At 41.6% G+C, this 24,183-nt stretch overlaps 1 protein-coding gene across 1 annotated transcript in view; it reads left to right on the top strand.

Moving 5' to 3' along the window:
• The first annotated feature begins 2,171 nt into the window (after positions 1 to 2,171).
• Positions 2,172 to 24,183, top strand: part of COX16 (cytochrome c oxidase assembly factor COX16) — a 52,479-nt gene continuing 30,467 nt past the window's right edge. Inside the window, exons 1-2 of the mRNA XM_075844568.1 lie at positions 2,172 to 2,359; positions 8,803 to 8,880. Of these exons, the coding sequence (XP_075700683.1) occupies positions 2,294 to 2,359; positions 8,803 to 8,880 (144 nt within the window). The 5' untranslated portion in view covers positions 2,172 to 2,293. The remainder of the gene's footprint in view (positions 2,360 to 8,802; positions 8,881 to 24,183) is intronic.

Here is a 24,183-nt window from a genome sequence, read left to right as displayed (position 1 = left end):
GCATTATACTGTGTCAGCTATGTGGCATTATACTGTGTCAGCTATGTGGCATTATACTGTGTCAGCTATGGGGCATTATACTGTGTCAGCTATGGGGCATTATACTGTGTCGCAGCTATGGAGGCATTATACTGTGTCGCAGCTATGGGGCATTATACTGTGTTGCAGTTATGGGGGCATTATACTGTGTCACATCTATGGGGCATTATACTGTGGGGGCAGCTATGGGTGGCAATATACTGTGGGGGCAGCTATGGGGGACATTATACTGAGCAATTACAAGAGCTGCAGGTCCAAGGGGGGAGATGCTGTGTAGCACAATATACAAGGGGGGATTGTTGTATAGCACTATATAGAAGGGAGCGCTGTGTATCACTATATCTAAGGGGGATTGCTGTGTAGCACTATATACAAGAGGGGGAGGGCTATGTGACGCTATTTACAGAAGGGGAGGACTGTGTAGCGCTATTTACAGGGGGCTGTGTGTGGTGCTATCTACAGTGTTTGGCACAATTATATTCAGGGGCGCAGTCTATGGTGCTATAATATTTAGGGGCACAGTGTTTGTACTATTTTATTCAGGGGCGCAGTGTTTGGTGCTATTATATTTAGGGGCACAGTGTGTGGCACCATGATAATATTATCTTTGTTTATAGGTGTGGAAATGTTGGAAAAGTGAGGAGCCAAAGACATCTGAGTGGCAAATTCTGCAAAAATGGGTCATGGCCGGGAAAAGTCGTCATGAAGTCTGGACTGGATGGAGAAGAGGAAAAAAAACTACGTCGTCACCTGTGAGTCACTAGATTTATAGAGAATCTGTCACCTCTCCTGACATGTTTATTATAGGAAATCCTTGTATTTCACAAAAAGTCTTTCTGCAGTCCAGGACTGATAGACAATTCCCCTTGTCAGGAGGTTGTGTCCCTGCACAGTGTGATACTGTCAGTATGTAGGGACACCGCGCTGTGACAAGGGGAATCGTAACACTGTTAATGCTTGCCCCAAAAAGTAGTGTTAAAAATAGTTACGGTGCGGCAAGGCGGCGGTGAGGAAGGGGGGCCCAAGTTTGGGTAACAGCCCAGGGCCCATGGTCTACTTAATCCGCCACTGAGCCCTGGGGTCCTTCAATGAACCCTGGGCTGTCTGCTCATATATGGTATGTCCCTTGATCGATTCCCTGTGAAACGATCCAAAGGGCAATCCCCCTCTTCTCATTTTCCCCTTGAATGCTGCGGTCAGCTTTGATCGCAGCATGCAGGGGAAAAGAGTTTTCTCTGATCACCGCCGTTAGAGCGGGGCTGCGGCTGTGTAATACAACCATTGCCCCCGCTCCTGACAACAAGTGTGCGCGCACTGTCAGCATGAGGGGATGTACTAACGGGTGACGGCACTGAAGACAGAACATGGGGGTGTTTTGTAGTGTGTCCGCCATGTTCTGTCTTCAGTGCCTCCGCTCATTAGTGCAGCGCTGGCCGCATCACCTCATGCTGACCGCAAGCGCACACGTCAGGACTCAGGAGCGGGGCAATGGCTGTATTACACACCCGCAGCCCCGCTCTAACTACATTCATGTATTACAATACTGAGCTGTGTGGCCGCACAGCTTAGAATCGAAATACATGAAATGACGTCATCGAACCGTTTGAGGGTGCGCTGTATCTAAACAGTATCGATAGTTCGATGCATTGTGCAACCCTAGTGTAACTAGGCAGATTTGACAGTTTACAGCTCTAATAAAGATGAGAGATTAAATGGTGGTCATATTACTAGTTGTCACCCATCTTCCCCAGAAATAACTAAGAAATAAGTGAATGACATTTTTGACAGAAAAGACAACCCAAGGGCTATACTTACTTGTAACTTTTTGTTATTTTAAGTTGCAAACATAAACTGTTTACTTTGTCTTCCATTTTACAGTTTCTCACATAGGTCAATACAATACAATACAATAAAGTCATGCCAATATTTTTGAAGTATTATCTTAAATGTTTTACCTTGTCAATCATATCAAATATTCACAAACCACTCAAGCCTGCTATGAGGTAGGAACTATATATTTTTACTATTTTTCCAGGGACACATTTAAAGTAAGGACCCAGGAGAAAAACACATGAGGCTCCTCCAGCAGCAAAGCCTCCTCCTACACATCTGACTGATCACATGCTCATGACGTCATCAAAGGTCCTTTAGTCTACCAGGATCTATTTTGATGCCGATGTGAAATTACCGGATTTAGGTGTACTGTGTGCTGCAGTGAAATACTTCCCCCAAGGTGATAGGGGATAATTGCAAAATGCTACAAAAGCTATTGCTATCGTGTAAAAACAATACAACGCTGCGGTATGGAGTGCCTATGCTTGTAAGTTAATTTGATTATAAAATACATTACAGTTTTGCAGGTGTGTGTCAGTATTAGCGATAATGTAGTGTCGAGATTTACCACTTATGAGTGAGATCAACTATTGATTATTATAGTGTTATTTTGGTAAATAAAGCCTAATCGTTGTATAAATAAAAAGTTATACATTTTTCTAATATACTTTGTGTATCAATTCCTTACTGTTTTCAAGATCTTTGTTTGTTGTCAGTGAATTGGAGCACTTGTTTACTTACACTCAGGGACAACATATTGATATAGACCTAGTCTTGCTCTCAGATGAGAAGTGGATACATTGGTATCTAGTGTAGGCAATGATCTCCGAGCTAAACAGCCTGAACTCAAGACTGATACATTGTAGCAAACAAGCAGATTTGTGCAGCTGCTGCTAATGGCTATTGTGTAAAAGGGTTATTCCCAGAATCAAAAATCATCACCTATCCACAGAATAGGTGATAATTGTTTGATCGCTGGGTGTTCCACCAATTGCAAGAACGGGAATCCCAAACACCCAGGTCTTCCTCACTGCGACCCCCGCAGTACTCGGCGGTTTCTGTCATTCTCATAGACTGAATTGTGTGGCAGCGCGCATGCTCGACCGCTGCTGCATTTAATGGAGGAGTTAGGAGGAATAGGGGGTTCGGGACCCCCGTTCTCGTGATCTATGGGGCCCCCAGTGATCAGAAAATTATAACCTATCCTCTGCATAGGTAAGTTTTTTGATTCTGGTACAACCCCTTTAAGCTCACAGAGGATTGTCTAGGGTGGATAGCATTGTATTCACATCCTCTAAATGTAAACAAGAATGTTCTTATTCACTGACATAAAGAAGATCTGATTTAAAGACAAATGCAAGGTCTCCAAAGTTTATGCATGAAAATCTATCTTAGGCTATGTTCACATCTGCTAGTCGACTACAGTATTAATCCCGTCAAAATGGCGGAACCCTTGCACAAACCATTGGCACCGGATCCGTCACCATTGAAATCAATGGTGATGGAAACGGAAACCTATGGTTTCAGTTTGTGTCAGTCAGGGCTCAATTCCGACGGAACGCCAGAACGGAGCCCTGACGCAGATGTGAATGAAGCCTCAGCTTTTTTGTAGGATTTTTTTTTTTCATTTGTGTGACAAATACATGATGATGGTAAGTATGGGGAGAGCACTTATACCCCCTCAAGAGGTTAACCCCTTAAGAGCTATGCAAGCCTTTGAACTCCGTTTTCTTGTTACAATGTTTTTAAATTGTCTTTTGTTCAAAAAAGTTTTACTTTTTTTTAGATCGAGCTTTATGCGTTAAAGCCGATTCCGTCAGGTCAACTGGACTGACGGCTTGGCTGAAAGCTGGTCCAGCGTGTCTCCGACACGATCACATCTAAGGCCCTGTTGACATAATTTATTTTTCTTCCGTTGAAGGTATACATCTGGTGGAGTCCTGACGTATGACTCCGACGGGGCACTACCTTAAGCGCTGAGCCCGGAGAAGACCCTGACATCACTGTGCATGTATGGACAGTGATGTCAGGGGCTTTAAACTACTTAGTCCATGACCAGAGCATCAGAAGCGCTCTGGCTGGGGACTCCGGCACTGGAGGAGCCCCTGATGTCACTGTCCATATATGGACAGTAACGCCAAGGGCTTCTACAGTCCCAAGGTACTCGTCCGGAGCTTATTACATATCATTTTTGTAGTAAGCCTGTCTGGCTTGTGCTACATACAGTGGAGGAAATAAGTATTTGATCCCTTGCTGATTTTGTAAGTTTGCCCACTGTCAAAGTCATGAACAGTCTAGAATTTTTAGGCTAGGTTAATTTTACCAGTGAGAGATAGATTATATTAAAAAAAAATAAGAAAATCACATTGTCAAAATTATATATATTTATTTGCATTGTGCACAGAGAAATAAGTATTTGATCCCCTTCCAACCATTAAGAGTTCAGCCTCCTCCAGACCAGTTAAATGCTCCAAATCAACTTCGTGCCTGCATTAAAGACAGCTGTCTTACATGGTCACCTGTATAAAAGACTCCTGTCCACAGACTCAATTAATCAGTCTGACTCTAACCTCTACAACATGGGCAAGACCAAAGAGCTTTCTAAGGATGTCAGGGACAAGATCATAGACCTGCACAAGGCTGGAATGGGCTACAAAACCATAAGAAAGACGCTGGGTGAGAAGGAGACAACTGTTGGGGCAATAGTAAGAAAATGGAAGACATACAAAATGACTGTCAATCGACATCGATCTGGGGCTCCATGCAAAATCTCACCTCGTGGGGTATCCTTGATCCTGAGGAAGGTGAGAGCTCAGCCGAAAACTACACGGGGGGAACTTGTTAATGATCTCAAGGCAGCTGGGACCACAGTCACCAAGAAAACCATTGGTAACACATTACGCCGTAATGGATTAAAATCCTGCAGTACCCGCAAGTCCCCCTGCTCAAGAAGGCACATGTACAGGCCCGTCTGAAGTTTGCAAATGAACATCTGGATGATTCTGAGAGTGATTGGGAGAAGGTGCTGTGGTCAGATGAGACTAAAATTGAGCTCTTTGGCATTAACTCAACTCGCCGTTTTTGGAGGAAGAGAAATGCTGCCTATGACCCAAAGAACACCGTCCCCACTGTCAAGCATGGAGGTGGAAACATTATGTTTTGGGGGTGTTTCTCTGCTAAGGGCACAGGACTACTTCACCGCATCAATGGGAGAATGGATGGAGCCATGTACCGTCAAATCCCGAGTGACAACCTCCTTCCCTCCACCAGGACATTAAAAATGGCTCGTGGCTGGGTCTTCCAGCACGACAATTACCCGAAACATACAGCCAAGGCAACAAAGGAGTGGCTCAAAAAGAAGCACATTAAGGTCATGGAGTGGCCTAGCCAGTCTCCAGACCTTAATCCCATCGAAAATTTATGGAGGGAGCTGAAGATCCGAGTTGCCAAGCGACAGCCTCGACATCTTAATGATTTACAGATGATCTGCAAAGAGGAGTGGGCCAAAATTCCATCTAACATGTGTGCAAACCTCATCATCAACTACTAAAAATGTCTGACTGCTGTGCGTGCCAACAAGGGTTTTGCCACCAAGTATTAAGTCTTGTTTGCCAAAGGGATCAAATACTTATTTCTCTGTGCATAATGCAAATAAATATATATAATTTTGACAATGTTATTTTTTTTATTTTTTTTTATATAATCTATCTCTCACTGGTAAAATTAACCTAGCCTAAAAATTCTAGACTGTTCATGTCTTTGACAGTGGGCAAACTTACAAAATCAGCAAGGGATCAAATACTTATTTCCTCCACTGTATAGGGTCGATGGGTTGGTTTTGTTAGGTTATTAGTATTTACACAGCAGCTCCGAGTCAGGTTCTGTTCACACTGGCGTTAGGGCTTGCATGTTTATCAGATCCCATTGCCTTATAATGGGCCTGTCAGGTTTCTTTTATTGACTTGGTAGTGTAGCAGGCTGGACTATTCTGGCTATTAAGGAGCAATGGTAACTGGGTGGCCAGTCTATAACAGTGTGTGCTCGTCTGCCTCTAAAGCCCCCTCTGCAACAGTGCACGTGTACGAGCCTGCCACACAGGACATCTAATACCTGTGTTTTCCAGCTTGCCACAGTGTAAAATTGTGCCAGAGCTTTTTGTCAGAAAGTATTCAGTGGAGCTGGTTTAATAAGGACCTGTCACAGGAGCGCACATTTATTTCATAATGTAGCATGTGCTCACATGATTATGGAGATCAACTCCGGTCCAGGGAAGACTTGCTGCTATTCTTAAAGGGGTATTCCCATCCTATGCACTTATGGCATATCCACAGCCTGATGGGTGCGGGTCAACCTCTGGGACCATTACCTAAAGGGAGAATGGGGGTCCGATGAACCGCATTCTCTGATTTCCGACTGTCACAGTCTCCATAGACTCCAATAGCGAGGTGGCTGCACTTGCGCCTGGTCCCTATCCATTGGAGACTATGAAGCTACAGAAATGTCCATAGACTTAGTCCCCATGAAACAACCGTAGATTTCATCCATACGTACGGACCCATTCATCTCTATTGCCAATGGACACCTTCCCGTATATTTCCGGGAAGGTGTCCGTGCCGTAGAAAGGCTCCGCAAAAGATAGGACAGGTACTATTTTGTGCTTTTTATGGACCTTACTCCCATACTTTATATAGGAGCACGGCCCGCAAATGCGAGTGATTGTCAGTGGCCGACTGTGCCCATGATTACAGACCGTGAATACGGGCACGGTCGTGTGCAGGGGGCCTTAAATGGAGAGAGCTGCGTAAAATGGAAATACCCCTTTAAAACATTAACATTGTAGAGGTCTTTAACTTTAGCTGCTTGTCTTTAAAGCTTCGTTCACATCTGCGTCATCTGGGACACTGGCTGAAACAAACGGAAACTATAGGTTTCCATTTGCATCACCAGATTTCATTGGTGACGGATCCAGTGCAAATCGTTTCCGTTTGTCTCAGTTGTGCAAAGGTTTTGAATAAATTGACAAGCGGTGTTTTTGTTTTTTAATCCGAAGCATGTCAATTTATACTGTGGAATTGTCCCGCTTTTGTTGCGATTTTTTTTTTTTTTTATTTATTTTTTTTTTTTTTCCCCATTGAGTTTAATAAGGAAGTAAAAGTTGCAACAAATAGCAAATGTTGCGTTTTTACTTCATAAAAGCTGCGATTCCGCAGCAAAGCTCGCAAATCTGAAGAAAAAAAATTATTTTTCTTGTTTAAAGAGAACCGGTCACCAGCATTTCACCTATTGAACTTTACTTCCCTCACTGGCCACTGCTGTCAAAAGTTCATTGCCGTTATCCCCTCTTCTCCTCCGACTGTAAATAACGGTCTGCAAACAGTTTGTGCCTTTTATGGTAATAATCCGGCAGTCTCGTTCCTTCCTCTTCTCATGCCGACCCACCTCCAAAAACTTGCCCGCCCTTAATGCGGAAATCATGTCTGAGATAGTGCGCATTCGCCCGTCATGTATGGTCTGACACCCCTGCTTCGTCTGGGCCTCAAACCTAGTTAATGCGCATGCGCCACTATGGTGTCTCATTGTGCGCATGCACCAGAGCAGGTCATTGATGCGCAAGCGCGGTATTTTGTGTGTGCTGGGGGAGGCGAGGAGCTGTCAATCAAAAGTAAGGAGGCGGGGTTAACTCAGAAAGGTGAGGAATTAAGATATGACTCTTTTATGCTCATTAGCATACGGTGCAGGAACACTAAAAATGGAATACTGAAGGTACAGAGCCGACTTAGATATTTATAGGTTACATAAACATGATGTTTCACCCACTTCCACCAGGTATTGATAGTTTAATAGGTGAAATGCTGGTGACCGGTTCCCTTTAAATTTAATTTAAAAAGTCTATACTTACACTGGCATTGTCATAGAGACCGCTCCTTATTCCCTGCATCTCCTCACAGGAGGCCAGGCTTTGCAGAAACCAGAGGGTTGGGTCGCTATGGCAACACCAGTGAGGTAAGTTTATTTTATTTTTTTCTGTTCTTCTATCTACAGCGGCGATTCCGGCTAAAAATCTGCACCACAATTTGGTGCGGTCTTGTGGGTGGAATTCCCTGCGTGTATTAGGTCGGCTTTTACGCAGCATATTCGACCTGTGTGAACATATGCTTAAGAAATATTTTTGGGTAGGCTGCAGAAGTGGTGCCCCTCGCTTAAATACTAACCTCAGCCCCATAACCAAGGCCAGCCAGAGTGTCCCCATAACAGCTGCTTTTATTTTATTTATTCTCACTCCATCTTTGTTCTCTCCTGATGTTGATCTTTAGAGGGCATCTCGTCGGAGACTTGCCTACTCTGCTGGGTGGTCTCCTTTGTGGTTTTGAGAGACTCCTGGACAATCTGGGAATGTTGAGAAGTATTCTTTACAGAGATCTTGCCGTTGCCATACATCCTACAATAAGATCTGATGACTGTTTTCTCTAGCCGCTGACAGTCATCCGCGGTAGGAGCTCCCAAACCACCGGGCACCATCTTCATTACAACAGGAACTTGTGTCCCTGTAGAAAGAACACAAAGTAGTCGACATAATAAGATATTACTTAACTGAATGTATAAGGTGTTTAGTTTTTTTTAACCTGGTCCCCAGAGTCCTGTCGTGACCTCGCAGTTCTTCATGCTGTTGACAGATGCCTTATTAATGCTGTTGCTCGTTCTTCCATGTTTTCGCATGTTACATGACTAAACAGGTGGTTTGAGGATATATCCGACAGATGTATCTTCCCACTCTTTCCTTCAGGGCGCAGCTGATGTTGTTAGACAGGGATCTCTCATCATTGAAGGATTTGTTAAGAAACTTTTCTTTCTTTTTTTTTTTTGTATTAATCCCCAATATGTTTTTTATAATACACAGTAATAAGTGGGTGTCTTCTTGTTTGTTTGCAGCTGCTGGTCATAGGCGGTTCTTTTGGACTCCGTGAATTTACTCAAATCCGTTACGATGTTCAGAAGTTAAAAAATACGGTAATTTATGGACCAAATAAAAGATACAAATGATGGTTACTGTGATCTTGAGGAACAATTCCTGTAAACTGCTGTTGTCTTACATTTAAAGGGGTTACCCGGGTTATAAAAATTGATGACCTATCCTCTGGACAGGCCATCAACATTAGATCAGTGGGGGTCCGACTGTTCACTTGAATGGGACAATGGTACAACACCTTGCACGACTGCTACAAATGTAACCGTGCATGCAAGTACGAACAGAAAGAAGAACTATGTAAACAATGAAGAGACTGTTGCGTTCGTACGACTACCGGACCCCCACCCACCTAATATTGATGGCCTGTCCTGAGGATAGGCCATCAGTTTTTATAATCCAGATAACCCCTTTAATTATTACATTTCTCTGTTCGGTCACACAAAGCATAGTCATTTTTAAATTGGAGTCATTCTTTCTCCTGTGCCTAGATATTAGTTACATACTTGTTATGGCGTCCCCTGGTGTTCATTCGATTCCCTCTTAGAATGTCCACCTAATGTGTTCAGTGGTGGTAAGTGTCACGGCGGGTGTGTGGACCCACTCGGCCGTAGCGGGATAGCAGCTGGCCAAACAGAATACCAAATCAAAGTCTATAGTTCGAATAAGGGTACCTGTGGTAATACAGACAGTAGCGATGGTTAGGCTCCGATGGGACCTTGGCAGCAGGCAGACAGCAGGCGCGGTATAACACAGCAGGCGTAGTATACGGCACAACACGACTCCAACTCTCTACAGCACAAGAACAAGGTAGCACGGGAATCAGGATACAGGTAGCTGGAACGGGAGCACTGGGAACTGGAAAACACTAAGGGACCATTTGAAAGACTAACACGGGTAAACACAACAACGCTTAGGCAATGACGGAAGGGGCCAGGGTGATCATGGGCTAATTTGACATACTATTCAGGTGTGCGTGCTGGCCCTTTAAGGCTGGACACGAGCGCGCACCCTACGGGACACAGCAGAGTGAAGCGGAAGTGAGCACTGGCCCGCAACTCCTCCTCAGGAGATGCCAGCGCTCACTTCCGCTTCACTCTGGCGTCTCCTGAGGAGGAGTTGCGGGTCAGCGCTCACTGATCCATGACTGCGGCTATCGGGGGGCGAGTAATCCCGACGGTCCGCGGCCATGGGTGTCACAGTAGAAAGATGCCGCTTCTAGTGCGTCGATTCTTATTGGCTGCAGTATAACAAAAATAACTTCACTGTGCGCATACAAGAGGATGCGGGTGGTGGGACTGAGCTATTGAGCATGTGTGACCAGTAGTAGTAGACACATTAGGCCTCATGCACACTTCAGTGATATTCTTCAGTGTGCTATCCATTTTTTGAACACATAGCACACTGACCCATTTATTTCTAATGGGCCATGCACATCCGTTTTTTTGCGGATCCGCGTGTCCATACCACATATTATGGAACAGGTTCTATTCCTGCCATCGATGTCGATCGGTCTCGTCCATTCTATTCATCGGTCTGTTAAAACTACGGACCGCATGCAGCAGCCCTCCGTGTGCGGTCCGTATTTTGCGGATCCATGATTTGTGCCGGTATATAGGGCCACGGATGTGTGCTTGAGACCTTAGGTGAATGTTCTGAGAGGGTATCAAAAGAACTGCAGGGGGCGCCATAACATGTGGGTAACTGCAATATCTAGAGTATTTAATTTTTTATTTTATGTTTTAAACAATGATTTTTTTTTAACAGAGAAATGTGCTATTTACTGTCAGGGCTGCCATTCGGGATTGTCGCCCGGCTATCATTAATCGCATAGAAAGCAGAAATGGCTGTATAGAACATTTGCACTCGAGGACCTCGCAGAGGGCAATTTAATTTTTTTCCTTCTTACTTTTTTGTAAAGAAATATTGAGCAATGACTGATAAAAATGTTACATGTAGCAGTTGAGTTGCGCTTAAATCTGCATTAAAAACGCCTCTGAAAATCTGCATCCGTTTTTACCTCGATTTGGTCCGTTTTTCGATGCAGTTGCATTTTTTACTGCAACCGCATCAAAAACCACATTAAATTGCGTTAAAACCCATGCGTTTTTTTTCACATGTGGTTTATAACCACACCTCAAACTTTACATGTAAATGTACCCTTACTTTTTTTTTTTTTTTTGATTTTTCTGCATGTTTACTCAAGTTTCGTTTCAAGGTCAGTCTTTTTCTTGAAGGTTGCAGGAAGAAATATAAGATCTTTACCAGAAAGATCCAATTCACTCCCTGAGAAATAAACGTTAGCCAGATGTTCCAGGCATTGATTATTAGAGCTGCACCAGTGACAATTGATGTAGTATCACAATACAACCAGAAGGTGGAGCTGTTTGTCCTCCATGTTATTTCCCTTGTTCGGTGGATCACTTTCAATGGGGGAGTAGCTGAGAAATAAGAATTCAGCACATGCATTATTATTATTTTTTTTAAATGTAATACTTCTTTTAACCTTACTACATGAAATGGGAAAGAAAAATCTTTTTTTAGTCGCAGAATGTTTTGTGAATCTGTCTATAGTGGAATAAGTATTGAAAGAAAACGGTTGACAAAAACATATTGTGGAGGATAAAGATTTAATATTGCTGCGAGGAACCTTTTACTTTACATGTACTGCAGTTGAGATCTCTAGGTCAAGGAGATGAAGTTCAAATACTTGCCTTTGAAATATTCTCTCGGTCTTATCCTTTTGGCTCGGACACACATTCCTGTCAGGTGCTAAGTGTAAGGCCCCGTGCACACGGCTGTAATTTTGATCCGCAATTACGGACTGTAATTCCTGATCAAAGTACGAACCCATTCATTTCTATTTGCCACGGACACCTTCTTGTATATTTACGGGAAGGTGTCTGGGCCGTGGAAATGTCCCGCAAAAAATAGGGCCTGTCCTATTTTTTTTTTTAGATTACGGACCGTGCTCCCATACATTATAATGGAAGCACGGCCCGCAAATGCAAGTGACTGTCCCCGGCCGTGCCTGTAATCACGGACCGTAATTACGGGCATGGCCGTGTACAAGGGGGCCTTAGTCTGGGCTGAGTCATATTATATGTAAAGTAACAGATGAAACATTACAATGCATCAAAGGTTCCCTGCACAAGGCCTGGGCACAATGTTCAGCAAATCCCACAATGAATCCCTCTTTGTTCTTATAGAAGATCATGAAAAGGTTGTTCAACCATCTCACATCACCTATGATTTACATTGACACTTATTGGACGGGTCAACTGCAACATCTGGTAGCTGCGGAACTGTGACCACGTTGGGTTGTGCCCATTGTGCAGGGCAGGTTGATACCAAGGTCTTAGAACTTGATTATTAGCCACTTACCGACATACGCCGTATATGTAATGCGGAAGTCAGAAGGGAAAGTGTGGAGCGGACTCATGGGCTGAGCCCGCTCCATAAGATGTGAATGTCAGCTGTATGTTACAGCCGACACTTCACTGCAATGGGCGGGATCATAGAGAACTATTATCCCGCACGATTAAGCCCTTAGATGCAGAGGTGAATAGCGACTGCAGCATCTAAGCCGTTAGAAAGAGGGGGCAGCTCCCTCCGATGGCCCATCGGTCCCCATCGTTTTGGTCCCCGGGTCTGCCATCTTTATGTGGCAGGGCTTAATAGGAGCCGGTAAAAAACACTGTATACTTCAATACATACATTTTGCAGTATTTTGATCACTGGTTCAAGTCCCCTAGACTTGAGTCCCCTTTTTTGGATATAAAAAGATTTAACTGATTTTTACTTTCTTTATTAGTCCCCCTAGGGCAGGGTTAAGCAACCTTCGGCTCTCCAGCTGTTGTGAAACTACAATTCTCAGCATGCCTTGACAGCCTTTGGCTGGAATAATAAACCCTTTGGCTCTCAGAGCATACTGGGAGCTGTAGTGCCACAACAGCTGTAGTGCCGAAGGTTGCTGACACCTGGAAAAAGGGGGACTAATAAAAAATTTAAAAAAAGAAAAAGTCAAAATCAGTTAAATAATTTTATATATTTATAGAAAAAAGATGTGGTTATTCAAAACCATACCTAAACATACCCAAAATTGCAATATAATATAGCACGGTGCCATTCCTGATAAAGAATATTGAAAAAGAAAAAGAAAAAAATGATCCAGGAATATAACTAGGCACTCTTGGGTTGGAAAAAATTTAACAAAATATTTTATTTATGAATCCAGATAATACCGGCAGTATAAATTTATACAACAACAGTTTAAAACATTTTTCTCCTGGCCAGGAAAAGAGACATATAATAGCACCTCTATGCTTCTATAATATCACCTCATAAGTATGTATGTAAACATCATATATGCACGGAACAAATTTGAAAAGATAACAATTTTCAAAGCAAAAACGCTGGGTTATGTTCACACTTGCGATTTTCAACCATATATGCTGTTTTTGTCACAAAGTGGCCAGAGTTCCTATGTAGAGTGGTTGGTAATGATGTTTTGAAGACATTCTTTTTATAAGAAGTATAAATCTCAAAATAGGAAGACAGTCCCATATGTTAAGGGGATATAATTTGCAGCATATCTTTTTCCCTCCTAGGCGGATCCTGATTTTTATGTAAATCTTATGGTGATAGAGAGTCCTTTCACAGACCTGTTAAGGTCAATATGTAACATATAAATCTTATGGTGATAGGTGGTCTTTTCACAGACCTTTAGGGTCAATATGTAGCCCTTAATCTTGAGCTTTAGAGGTTTTTACCTTGAATAGCCAGCCAATGCCAGGAATCCTTGCATGAAAGCAGTCGGTCCAATAGATGGAAGGTCAAGATCTTCACAAAAGGCAAAATTCACCTGTATGGCCATACATTTCATTTAAGCCTCCAAATCTCCATCATCATATCAATTGAGAATTTTTTCCTCGATCTCCACGGGCATTCGCCACTGCACTCCGAGAGACACGGGCCCGGCAAGGCAGGATCACACGCTGGCAGCCAGGTAAGTTTAAAATTCTATCGTATGTCTCCTTCCACGTGGTATCTCCAACACTGGACAGGAATTCACAGGGCAGAGTGTAGACGTCACTACCCGCCCTGTCTGATTGAGACAGCTGACGCGTTTCATCCAATACAGGATTTCTTCAGAGCCGTTTGACAGATACTGCCAAACATGATACCTTTATAGTATCCCAAAGTTCATTCATTGGTTCCATGGTTGTACAGGTAATCTTCCATGGAGATAATCCAAAAAGCATTATAGGAGTCATATGTAGATCTTTCATAAAGTGCAATGATCAATTTCAATAGAAAATAGAGGTATTTTTTTGGTCAAGTAAACAGTACATTTGTCCATTAGTTTATATATATATATATAGAGAATGTATTTAGTGTTCTCATAGGGAGGGCAATCAATATTGCATCCCCATACAGTTTTAACAATAATATCAATTGAGTATGAATCCTCCATAAAAATATTGATATTACCTAGGTCTAATTATCAATATTAATTTATCCAAGAACATAATTAGCCAAAATTGCTATTATTTAAACCTTGTGGCGGAATTATGGAGAAATAAGTTTTTTAACATAAAATCCCTTGCTACGCAGTTTATGTAATTATGCTATATCATAAGTTATATACAAAAAGAAAAATGATCAGCTAAATTGATCAGTATTTCAAAACTGAACAAATAATTTGTTCATTTTGCAGCTATCTTTATATATATATATATGGAATTCATAATGTATTTCAGGGGAAGCAGGGAGAAAGGGCCCATACCCGTTAAGGCATCAGGACCTGAGTCCCCACTTAAACCCAGAAAATGTTCAAAAACAATGATCCATCAATATAGTGGCAGGATCCTATAGGAACACTTTTACCACTAGATCTCGTGATCGTTTTGTTAGATATATATAGCTGTTACTCATGAGAGGAGCCACCAAGGAACCCTAGGGGGGGCAGGGAGAGGGATCATATGCCCAAGGGATGCCCGGAGGGCACTGGGTCCCTAGTCCCCACCACCCACAGCGGACCTATAAGCAACCCCTCCCACTGCAAAGGATTGCAAGGGGTGGATAGTATATTATTTTATTACATTCACCCAATTGATTGAATATTTTATATTGAGAGAACACCATTCACATTCATTCTACAAAGAACAGATCCCATTATGTAAACGAAATGGGACATCCAGACCAGAGGCACACTGTTGACATTAATGTCCGATTCCAAGGAAGAGATTTTTATATATAAAGTCACCTGCGAGCCTCAAATTCGATTTTAATATGGAGCTCTCAGAAGAATACATATATATATATTTATATTGTTTGCTATTATGTTTATATTGTTTGCTAATGCTATGTAGCTCGGAAAATACAGAAAATCGAAGGGGGACCACCGTACCACAAAGATAAGACCGCTCAACGTACTTGTACCAAGATCCAAAAGGAGCAACTGGAGACCCAAGAGTGCCTAGTTATATTCCTGGATCATTTTTTTCTTTTTCTTTTTCAAAATAATTTTATATCCCAAAAAAATATTAAAAGTTCAAAAGAAACACTCTTTTTATGATTTTTTCCCAAAAGCGATGTAAAAAAACAACAACAACAACAACCCCATAACTGGTATCGCCGCGTGGCAATGGCAGAATTGCTTTTGGCCACCTCGTCTCCCATAAAAAATGTAATAAAAAGTAATCAAAAAGTCTTATGTACCTTAAAATGGTAATATTAAAAACTGCATGTCGCCCCGCAAAAACAAGCCCTAAAAATAATATGGCAACACAAAATATGTTTTTTAACAATTTTTTTTCCCCTTTTAAAAGCAGTAAAATATAAAAAAAACGTCGTAAACATATTGACCTGCAAAATAAAGTTAACTAGTAATTTTTACCACACGTAAAAATGAAACCCAAAAAACAATGGAGGAATCAATGTTTTTTTTTTCCATTTCACCGCACAAAGAATTTGTTTCCTTTTTCCCAGTACAATAAATGGTTTTGTGAAAAACTACAACTTGGCCCACAAAAAACAAGCCCTCACACGGCTATATCAATGGAAAAATAAAAAGGTTGGGGCTTCTGGAAGGAGGTAAAAGGAAAAACAGAAAAATAGTTTTGGCGACAAAGGGGTTAAAGATTACATTGGCTTACCGTCCCTGTGAGTGCCGGACAGGCTAGAAATATCTTACAATCAATCTTATCTTTGTATGTGTTAGTCCTTACAGAGGAAATGTTAAAGGGAAACTCTAGTATCTACCACAGTTTACCACTGTAATGATGCATTAGGAAGGCCCCATGCTCCGGTGGACACCTCCATGTTGTCTCAAATAGAGCAGTTGAGTTGGTGCTGCACCTTTTAGGAAAAAAAATTGTCTCGGGTTATCAGATGTTTTTTCCTTGTTCATTTTATTGTACAGACAGTATAAGTGCTGTTGACAGATCTTTTTACTTTTGTTATATTTCTATGCATAGCACTTTTACTGCCGATTCACTTAAAGAGGCTCTGTCACCACATTATAAGTGGCCTATCTTGTACATAATGTGATCGGAGCTGTAATGTAGATTACAGCAGTGTTGTTTATTTAGAAAAACGATCATTTTTGACGGAGTTATGACCTATTTTAGCTTTATGCTAATGACTTTCTTAATGCCAAACTGGGCGTGTTTTACTTTTTGACCAAGTGGGCGTTGTGGAGAGAAGTGTATGACGCTGACCAATCAGCGTCATACACTTCTCTCCATTCATCTACACAGCACATAGCGATCTTACTAGATGACTATGTGCAGCCACATACATACACATTAACGTTACTCAAGTGTCCTGACAGTGAATAGACATTACTACCAGCCAGGACGTCACGTTGATTTACAGCACAGCAAGCGTAATCTCGATGTAAATGACAGCTTACAGCGTAATCTCGATGTAAATGACAGGTTACAGCGTAATCTCGCGAGATCACGCTTGCTGTGCTGTAAATCAACCACAAACGTTAGCGAAGTGTCAGGATTCTGACTAGACATGACGTCCTGGCTGGAGGTGATGTCTATTCACTGTCAGGACACTTGAGTAACGTTAATGTGTGTGTATATGTGGCTGCACATAGTGATCTAGTAAGATCACTATGTGCTGTGTAAATTAATGGAGAGAAGTGTATGTTGCTGATTGCTCAGCGTCATACACTTCTCTCCACAACGTCCACTTGGTCAAAAATTAAAACACGCCCAGTTGGGCATTAAGAAAGTCATTATAATGTGGTGACAGAGCCTCTTTAAGAATATACTTATAACCTGGTTAACATATTTGATACTCATGTGGGGTATTAATGAGCCACCCTACAATAGTTAAAGGGGTTATGTGGGGACCAAAAATGATTAGCAGTGTAGTCACTGCAGTATGTGAGTACTTTTGATAATATACATTCCGGTCCCCTGTCGTGCTGATTTTCTGATCGTCATCAAAGAAGTCTGTGCAACTAGACTCCCATGGCAGCGCTATACAAATCTATGAAAATTTGGAATCCGCACGATGGGGGACCGGAATGGATATTAGCGTGTGTACGCACATACTGCGGTGACTACACTGCTAATGATTTTTGGTACCCACATAACCCCTTTATTTAGCTTATCAGCTCTACAACCTATTTGGAGAAGTATACTTTTGTATACTCCAAGTTCTGAATTGAGACAAGATCCATCACCAGCAATTAACCTGCTTGTTAAGGGCTACGTCCACATCAAGGTTTTTGGCCAACGTTTGATGTATATGCGAAGAAAAGCTCCTGTGATCGATATCGAACAGTGGCATCTGCCACCCTCAGGCTATAATGGTATGCAGTCAACGGATATCACATGACCCTTTTTTGCCGTATCCATTAAACAGATACCATTATAGCCTATTGGTGATGGATGCCAAGGTTAGGCATCAGTTTTAGCACATCCGTCACCCATAGGCTGTAATGACATCCGTTTAACAGATACGTCATGAAAAGCTATCTGTATAACTAATGCCTGTGACGAATATACTGCATAAAGCAAAAATGAACTAAAAAAAAAGGAAGTGAAAACGGATTCAGATCATGAAGATACAAGATATAAAAAAATTGGTAGATTTTTTTTTAACCTAGAAATGGCCACCAGGTAATACTACATCGATCCACCCAATAAGCCGGCGATGGCAACTTTCATCAGCCATATCCGCTGTTTGTCAGTGGTCTCTGGATCCGGACCATTGGCGATCAACTGAGCGTCATGGTAACTCTCCTATAAAATGGGTCGTCTGTGATGAGACAACCCCTTTAAATCATCTAAACGCATAACCTTATCTGATGCCTCCTCTTATGTTACTATTTGAACTTCTATTTTAAAATAATTTTCTCTCTGTTTTTTGACGTTGAAGCTCCATCTTATTTATTAGTGCGGTTTTTATAATACAATTTGTTTTCCACTTGATATCATCATACAAATTCTGTTCTTCTGGCTGCTATGGTGATCCGCACGCTGCTGATCGAGAACATATTCACTTGTATTTCAATTATCACATCTTTTATTTGAAATGATTTTATCTTTTTTTTTTTTTTTTTCATTTGGTCCCAAGTGTTTGTTTTGACATAATTAAATACTGAATGATAATGCAATGTCGTGAAACACCAGATTGTATTATGCTCACAACCCTGCATAATAATCCGGTACGTATTCGTTTATAGACAAGCTCCAGGGATAGACTATTTCCAAGTAGTATGTAGTCCAGAGTGGAGCAAGTAATTTTTCCTGGAGGAGAGGCATTCCTGTACACTGGTATACCCGCCATATAGACTGTCAATGGCGCTGCTATTGGATTGGGGTTGGGTCCCCAATTGTGGCTGGTTCACAGTTACAATATTGGAGCTAGTCACTTTAGTTCTCCCTCGTGCCTTAGGCCTTGTTCACATATGCATTCGGCATTCCGTTGTCTGAGGAGCAGAACAACAAATAAGCTGGAAGCGCAGGTTCCGTTGAATAACGGAGACAAGAGGCACTCAACAGAACCTATTAACTTTAATGGGTTCCGTCAGGGTGTCTCTGGATTTACCTGAATCAATAGCGCTTTTTCGGCCTAGGTCACCGATGCACATAGGGCAGGTTACAAGGTAACACTCATTTGGCCCCTTCAGGTGTCGTTACCTGAACCCTTATCTGTACATATGTTTGTTTTGTACGCTGATGAAGGACGATATTCATCCAAAAGGTTGCTTATATGATTAAACTGTGTCTGGATTTATCTGTGTGTTCATCTTGGCCACTCCTTTTTTTTTTTTTTTCTTAGCGGTTTTCTTTTTAGGAGCGAGAAGACAAATGTTGTCAATTTTAAATGCTGTAATAAAAAAACCTGAATAATAAATGTGGACCTATAGCTTCATGATACACATAGGCCCACAGTTAAATGGAATATTTAGCGTAAATTATATTGAAGGGTGTAGTTGGCGAGAACTGCGGCTACTTTATTAAACTCTGCATGCCACTTTATAAATCTTGTACATTTGGAATTGTCTGACTTTGAATTTAATTTTACACCTGCTCTTTCTCTCTCTTTCTCTCTCTCTCTTTCTCTCTCTCTCTCTCTCTCTCTTTCTCTCTCTTTCTCTCTCTTTCTCTCTCTTTCTCTCTCTTTCTCTCTCTTTCTCTCTCTCTCTCTTTCTCTCTCTCTCTCTTTCTTTCTCTCTCCGTAGTTGACTGAAAGGTTGAACGGAACCCAAACACTGATGTGAATAGGCCCACACACTGGCTTTGTTCACATTCTCTTTTTTTGTTTACGTCAAACTTATAGCCCCAACGTATTCAACTTGCATATGTCACCCGATAGCTTCAAGTGTGTGTGTGTGTGTGTATGTATGTATGTATGTATGTGTGTGTATATATGTGTATATATATATATATATACACACACACCATGCAATAAACTGTATTCTGTGGGACCACCCCTCATATATCGGGCTCATTATAGCCTATTGACACATTCAAGAGATTTTCCTGACATATGCGCAAAACATGCTCCACAAAAGTGTGAACATAGCCTAAACAATGCATTTTTTTTTTCTTTTACTGCATTTGGTGTTTTCTAGGCACTTGCCAGCTTGCGATAACTCAGGGTACTAGCCATTTATACAATGCTTAAGCTTTTGATGAAGCCGGATGTTTAATCTGGAAACTCCATTTGATTTAATGAAATCATCTAGTGCTTTGTTTCTATATGGGATTGTAAAACCCATAATTGGATCACAGTTGGCGTTCTGTACCGCCAAACCATGATTTAGGTCACATCTAAAAGAACACAATTGAACAGAGAGAGTATTAAAGAGGAGGGGGGAGGGGGAAGATTCACAGGGATAGAATACGCTTGTGGGGTGCTGTGTGCTTTTATGTCTTTATAAGTCCTAATTTTGTCTCCAAGCAGGGGTTTTCAGCTCTTTCGACATCTATCAGTTCAGCTAATGAACATTAAACAGAGACCATCTGGCAATCAGAATATGTTCAATTTTGCTAATTGTGCAAATATTAAATTTCCTGAATTGCAGCAGTTACGCATTATGGAGCCTACTAATAGTGACAACTACTTGTTCTTCATTCCAGATTCTTCCACTAAACCATTAGGATCCTAATGTGATAGAAAACAATGTAACAGTAATTTAAAGTGCAACTCTGGGCAAAAGTGGAAAATTCTACTTTTGCCGGGGTTTAGTGTTTCCCTCAACCCTCTGGTCTTCCTTACATGCAGGCACCGCCAGGCCATGTTGGCTTATGACAAACGAGTGGCGTTAGTATGAGCCACCAATGGGTGTGTGCCTGGGAGTTGAATGTCTATGTGGCCCAGTGGAGGAACACTGTAGTTCTCTAATGTGTGGAACTTAAGGTAAGTAAGATTATAGGGCAGTGGTCCCCAAACTTTTGTGTGTTGCGAGCTACTATCTGATATGACAGATCAAGTTGAGCCACACTGAATAGTGAAAGGGAAGAATCCTATTTAATATATGGCCTAGTAATGTGGATTTTACCCTAGTGTTAACTGCCAGTGATATGGTTATATAGGGTATAGGAAAAGACTGAAATAACTCCAGGTAAATGCTAAGTTTACCATTTGTGCCAGGAGTTACACTTGTTTCAACTGGACTGATCACTGCAGGTCCTACTGATGAAACCTACAAGAGGTCACAAATTTTCCCCACAACAGGTTTTGCAGGGGAAATATAGTATTACAGGTCAACTGTCCAAATGAGGGGGAAGTGCTCCATGTAGCGGCTCTCCACTACGGCTGGTACAATGCGTGTCCTGAGTGGGTCCCCGCCCATGACACCCATATCGTCAGATGTAGTCCAGTTACGACCATGTAGTCCTTGCGTTGACCTCTTTGACTAGTTGGTTCAGTTGTTTCTTATTTTAACCCATTTCTGGGATTCTTGAATAGCTGTTATGCAGTGATTCCCTATTTCTGATATTGCCTATTGTTTCTTTAATGACGCTCAGATTGGCTGTCACACCTTTCCCATGTAAAGACATAACTAGTAACTGCAATAACTGATAAGCAGTTAAATAAAACTATTAGCAACATGGCAGGAGGGAACAACTTAGTGGTTTGCACGCATTGGAATAGGACTAGCGCTGTATGTGTGTTATTACAAACTATGTCGATTAAGCTTTTGCTATATAAATGATGGACATATATGAATTAGAATGTAGCTAAGCAGCCACTTAAAAAAAAAAAACAAACACCAAAAATATATGTAAATATGAATTTATTGGTCAGTGTTGCTTGGAGATGTTTCACATGAAGCCAATGGTAACTTGGAGGGCAGCAAGAGTCTATAATAAGAGTGGTGGGTTAGATATTTCCTATAGCCGCATTTTATTTTCTTTCAGACGCTTGGCCTTTTTAGCCCTTTCACGGATTTTACTTTGTTTTGAACGCCAGCATGCCGGATCGCCTTGTCATTTAGTAATGTGCGTAGTTCACTGACATCCCTCCTTTTCAACAGCCTCAGAAAGATGATGTACATCTAAACAAGAGCGTGTGGATTAGCCGATCTTTGCCCATTAGATAATGATGTGAAATTCTGAGAAATGTTCTTGTTCTCACTTGACCTCTACATCCTTTACTGAATTAAACTGCCAGACGGTAATCAAATCCATTGCGGTGCACAAGTAGAAGTGATGGGTCTAACATGCGCCCCTGATAGATGTGACCAATATTCACTTTTTCATATAACTTATCCATACCTGGAAGATAAGGGGTGAGAGACAACAACTCTTTTTCTTTCTTTCTTTTTAAAGGGGTTCTTCGCTTGGACAATAACTTTTTTTTTATTAAAAGGGTTTCCTAATGATAACCTAATCATAGAGTATGCCGCTGCTGGAATTTGCTACTCATCTGTGGTCTTTGGGGGAAACCCTGAAGCCAAGTGTTTAATTTCCCTGCAGCACCACCACAGGGGTAATGAAGCATTACAGTTTTTCCTTCTAAATCATTGATAAGTCTACTGTATGTAATGGATGGACATGCCAGGTCCTCCAGAGGAAGAGATGCTCTTTGCATCCACTGGCTTTTAGATGAGGGTCCTGAAAAGTGAACCCCCTTTATTATCCCACAATTCCCTAATAAGGTGTTTGAAAATGGGTATTCTGAACCGAAGAACCCTTTTGAAGGGGTCTATACCATAAGGGCTCCATCCTTAGGACTGGCCATAAGTGTTCAGACCCTCACACTCAAATATTGATGTCTATTCTAAGACATTTGTATTTCTACCATATGGGCCATATGTCCAGTATCTTGTGTACGATCTCGATTTATCACTGTGTGATAAAGTTTAAGAGCAAGATCCGTGAAAAAGAGGCTTAAGTGAGCTTCCAATAGCAACATTTTAGGTACTTTGGCGATCTGACTTTTGGGACTTGAACATTTATTTTTTTTTTGCATGTTTTTATTGCAAACAAAAAAAAAATATGCAACAAGAAAGGGGAGGGGTAAGGAATGAGATGGGTGAATAGTTATAAGAGGAATCAATAGTGAGCTTTGTATGGCTCACTTTACATCTTTGTTGTAATATGGCTCCAACATGTAGTGAGGTGAACTGAATTCTGCCATAGCTGGTTGAAGTGTATTAGCCATGCAAGATGTCCTGTATGGAACTAGGCATAGAGAGCCTACGGCTCGGTGAACCTGGATTGACATTGACAGCTTATGTATAACTGAAAAACCCCAAAGCTGCTGTAATAGGTATAAAAGTAGATTTATTATGGAAGCTTTTCCTCACAAATCATTTCACTAGTTCAGAACGAAGGGACATCATAGGCCCATTCACAGGATCGCCTTGGTACTTGATCGAGGATCTCAAGGGCACTTTAGGGGCACTGAAAGTATCACGCGAATAAAGCTTATATCTCCTTCTATTCGATTTTTTTTCTTTCTTTTCATCACCTATCTGCCTGAGCGGGTGAACTGTTCCACGAAGCTCCAGTTGTTTTGTTAGTTTTCGTTAGTTAGGTAGTTACGTGAGTTTATGTAACTATGTTTACAGGGCTACCCGACAATTGAGATAACAGGATGTGTAGGCCGGCGGAGATGACGGAGAGTTGGTTGCCTCCTGGAAATACCATTCACGATTGAACCTACTTTGTTAGGATGCATTTATTATCTCCTGTTCTTTTGTATATTTTCTGTAATATTGTATTACGGCAATGCATTATTGTATGATCTGTATTTTCGAAAAAATATAATAAAAATGTTATAAAAAAAAAAAAAAAAGTTGATTTATTGGATTGCAGCTATGCTTAGCCAGATGGAAATTTAAGGGAACTTCTTCTATAAGGCAGGACCGCTAGCAAGCAGCGGCGGACTCGAGCTATCCATGTATTACATGTATGACCAAACTTCTGAATGACCACATTGTAATACTACATGTCTGTTTATCGGTGGTGCTCTTGGCAAAATCAGTTTGCCAAGGGTGTTGGGAGCCAGATCTTTGGTGATCGCCGCTGTTGTTGTGAGACAACCCCATTAATGTCCGTGGGGCATGGCTGACTCTTGGGTTTGCCACCCAGATTTGTGAATAACAATTCTAGCCAGTTATGTCATGATCCATCCTGCAATCATATTGCCACAACCAGGCAGGAGAGCTGGATCAGAAGCCTTAGTATCGCCCCACTTGGTTGCCAACTTGTTTTTCTGGTTTCCTGGATGGTAAATTTGTCGAGTTATTCGGTAATACATTCCAACTCTCCCCAATAAATGGCATTTATGACTTCAGGAACCTATGCATGACCAGTAACCGTCCCTGAGTCATAATGGTGTCTTTATTGTCACCCAGCTCT

This window comes from Rhinoderma darwinii, chromosome 12 (genome assembly GCF_050947455.1).
Source record: "Rhinoderma darwinii isolate aRhiDar2 chromosome 12, aRhiDar2.hap1, whole genome shotgun sequence".
NCBI classification, from domain to species: domain Eukaryota; kingdom Metazoa; phylum Chordata; class Amphibia; order Anura; family Rhinodermatidae; genus Rhinoderma; species Rhinoderma darwinii.
Note: the sequence above shows the minus strand (reverse complement) of the source record. Positions and strands in the feature narration are given on the sequence as shown.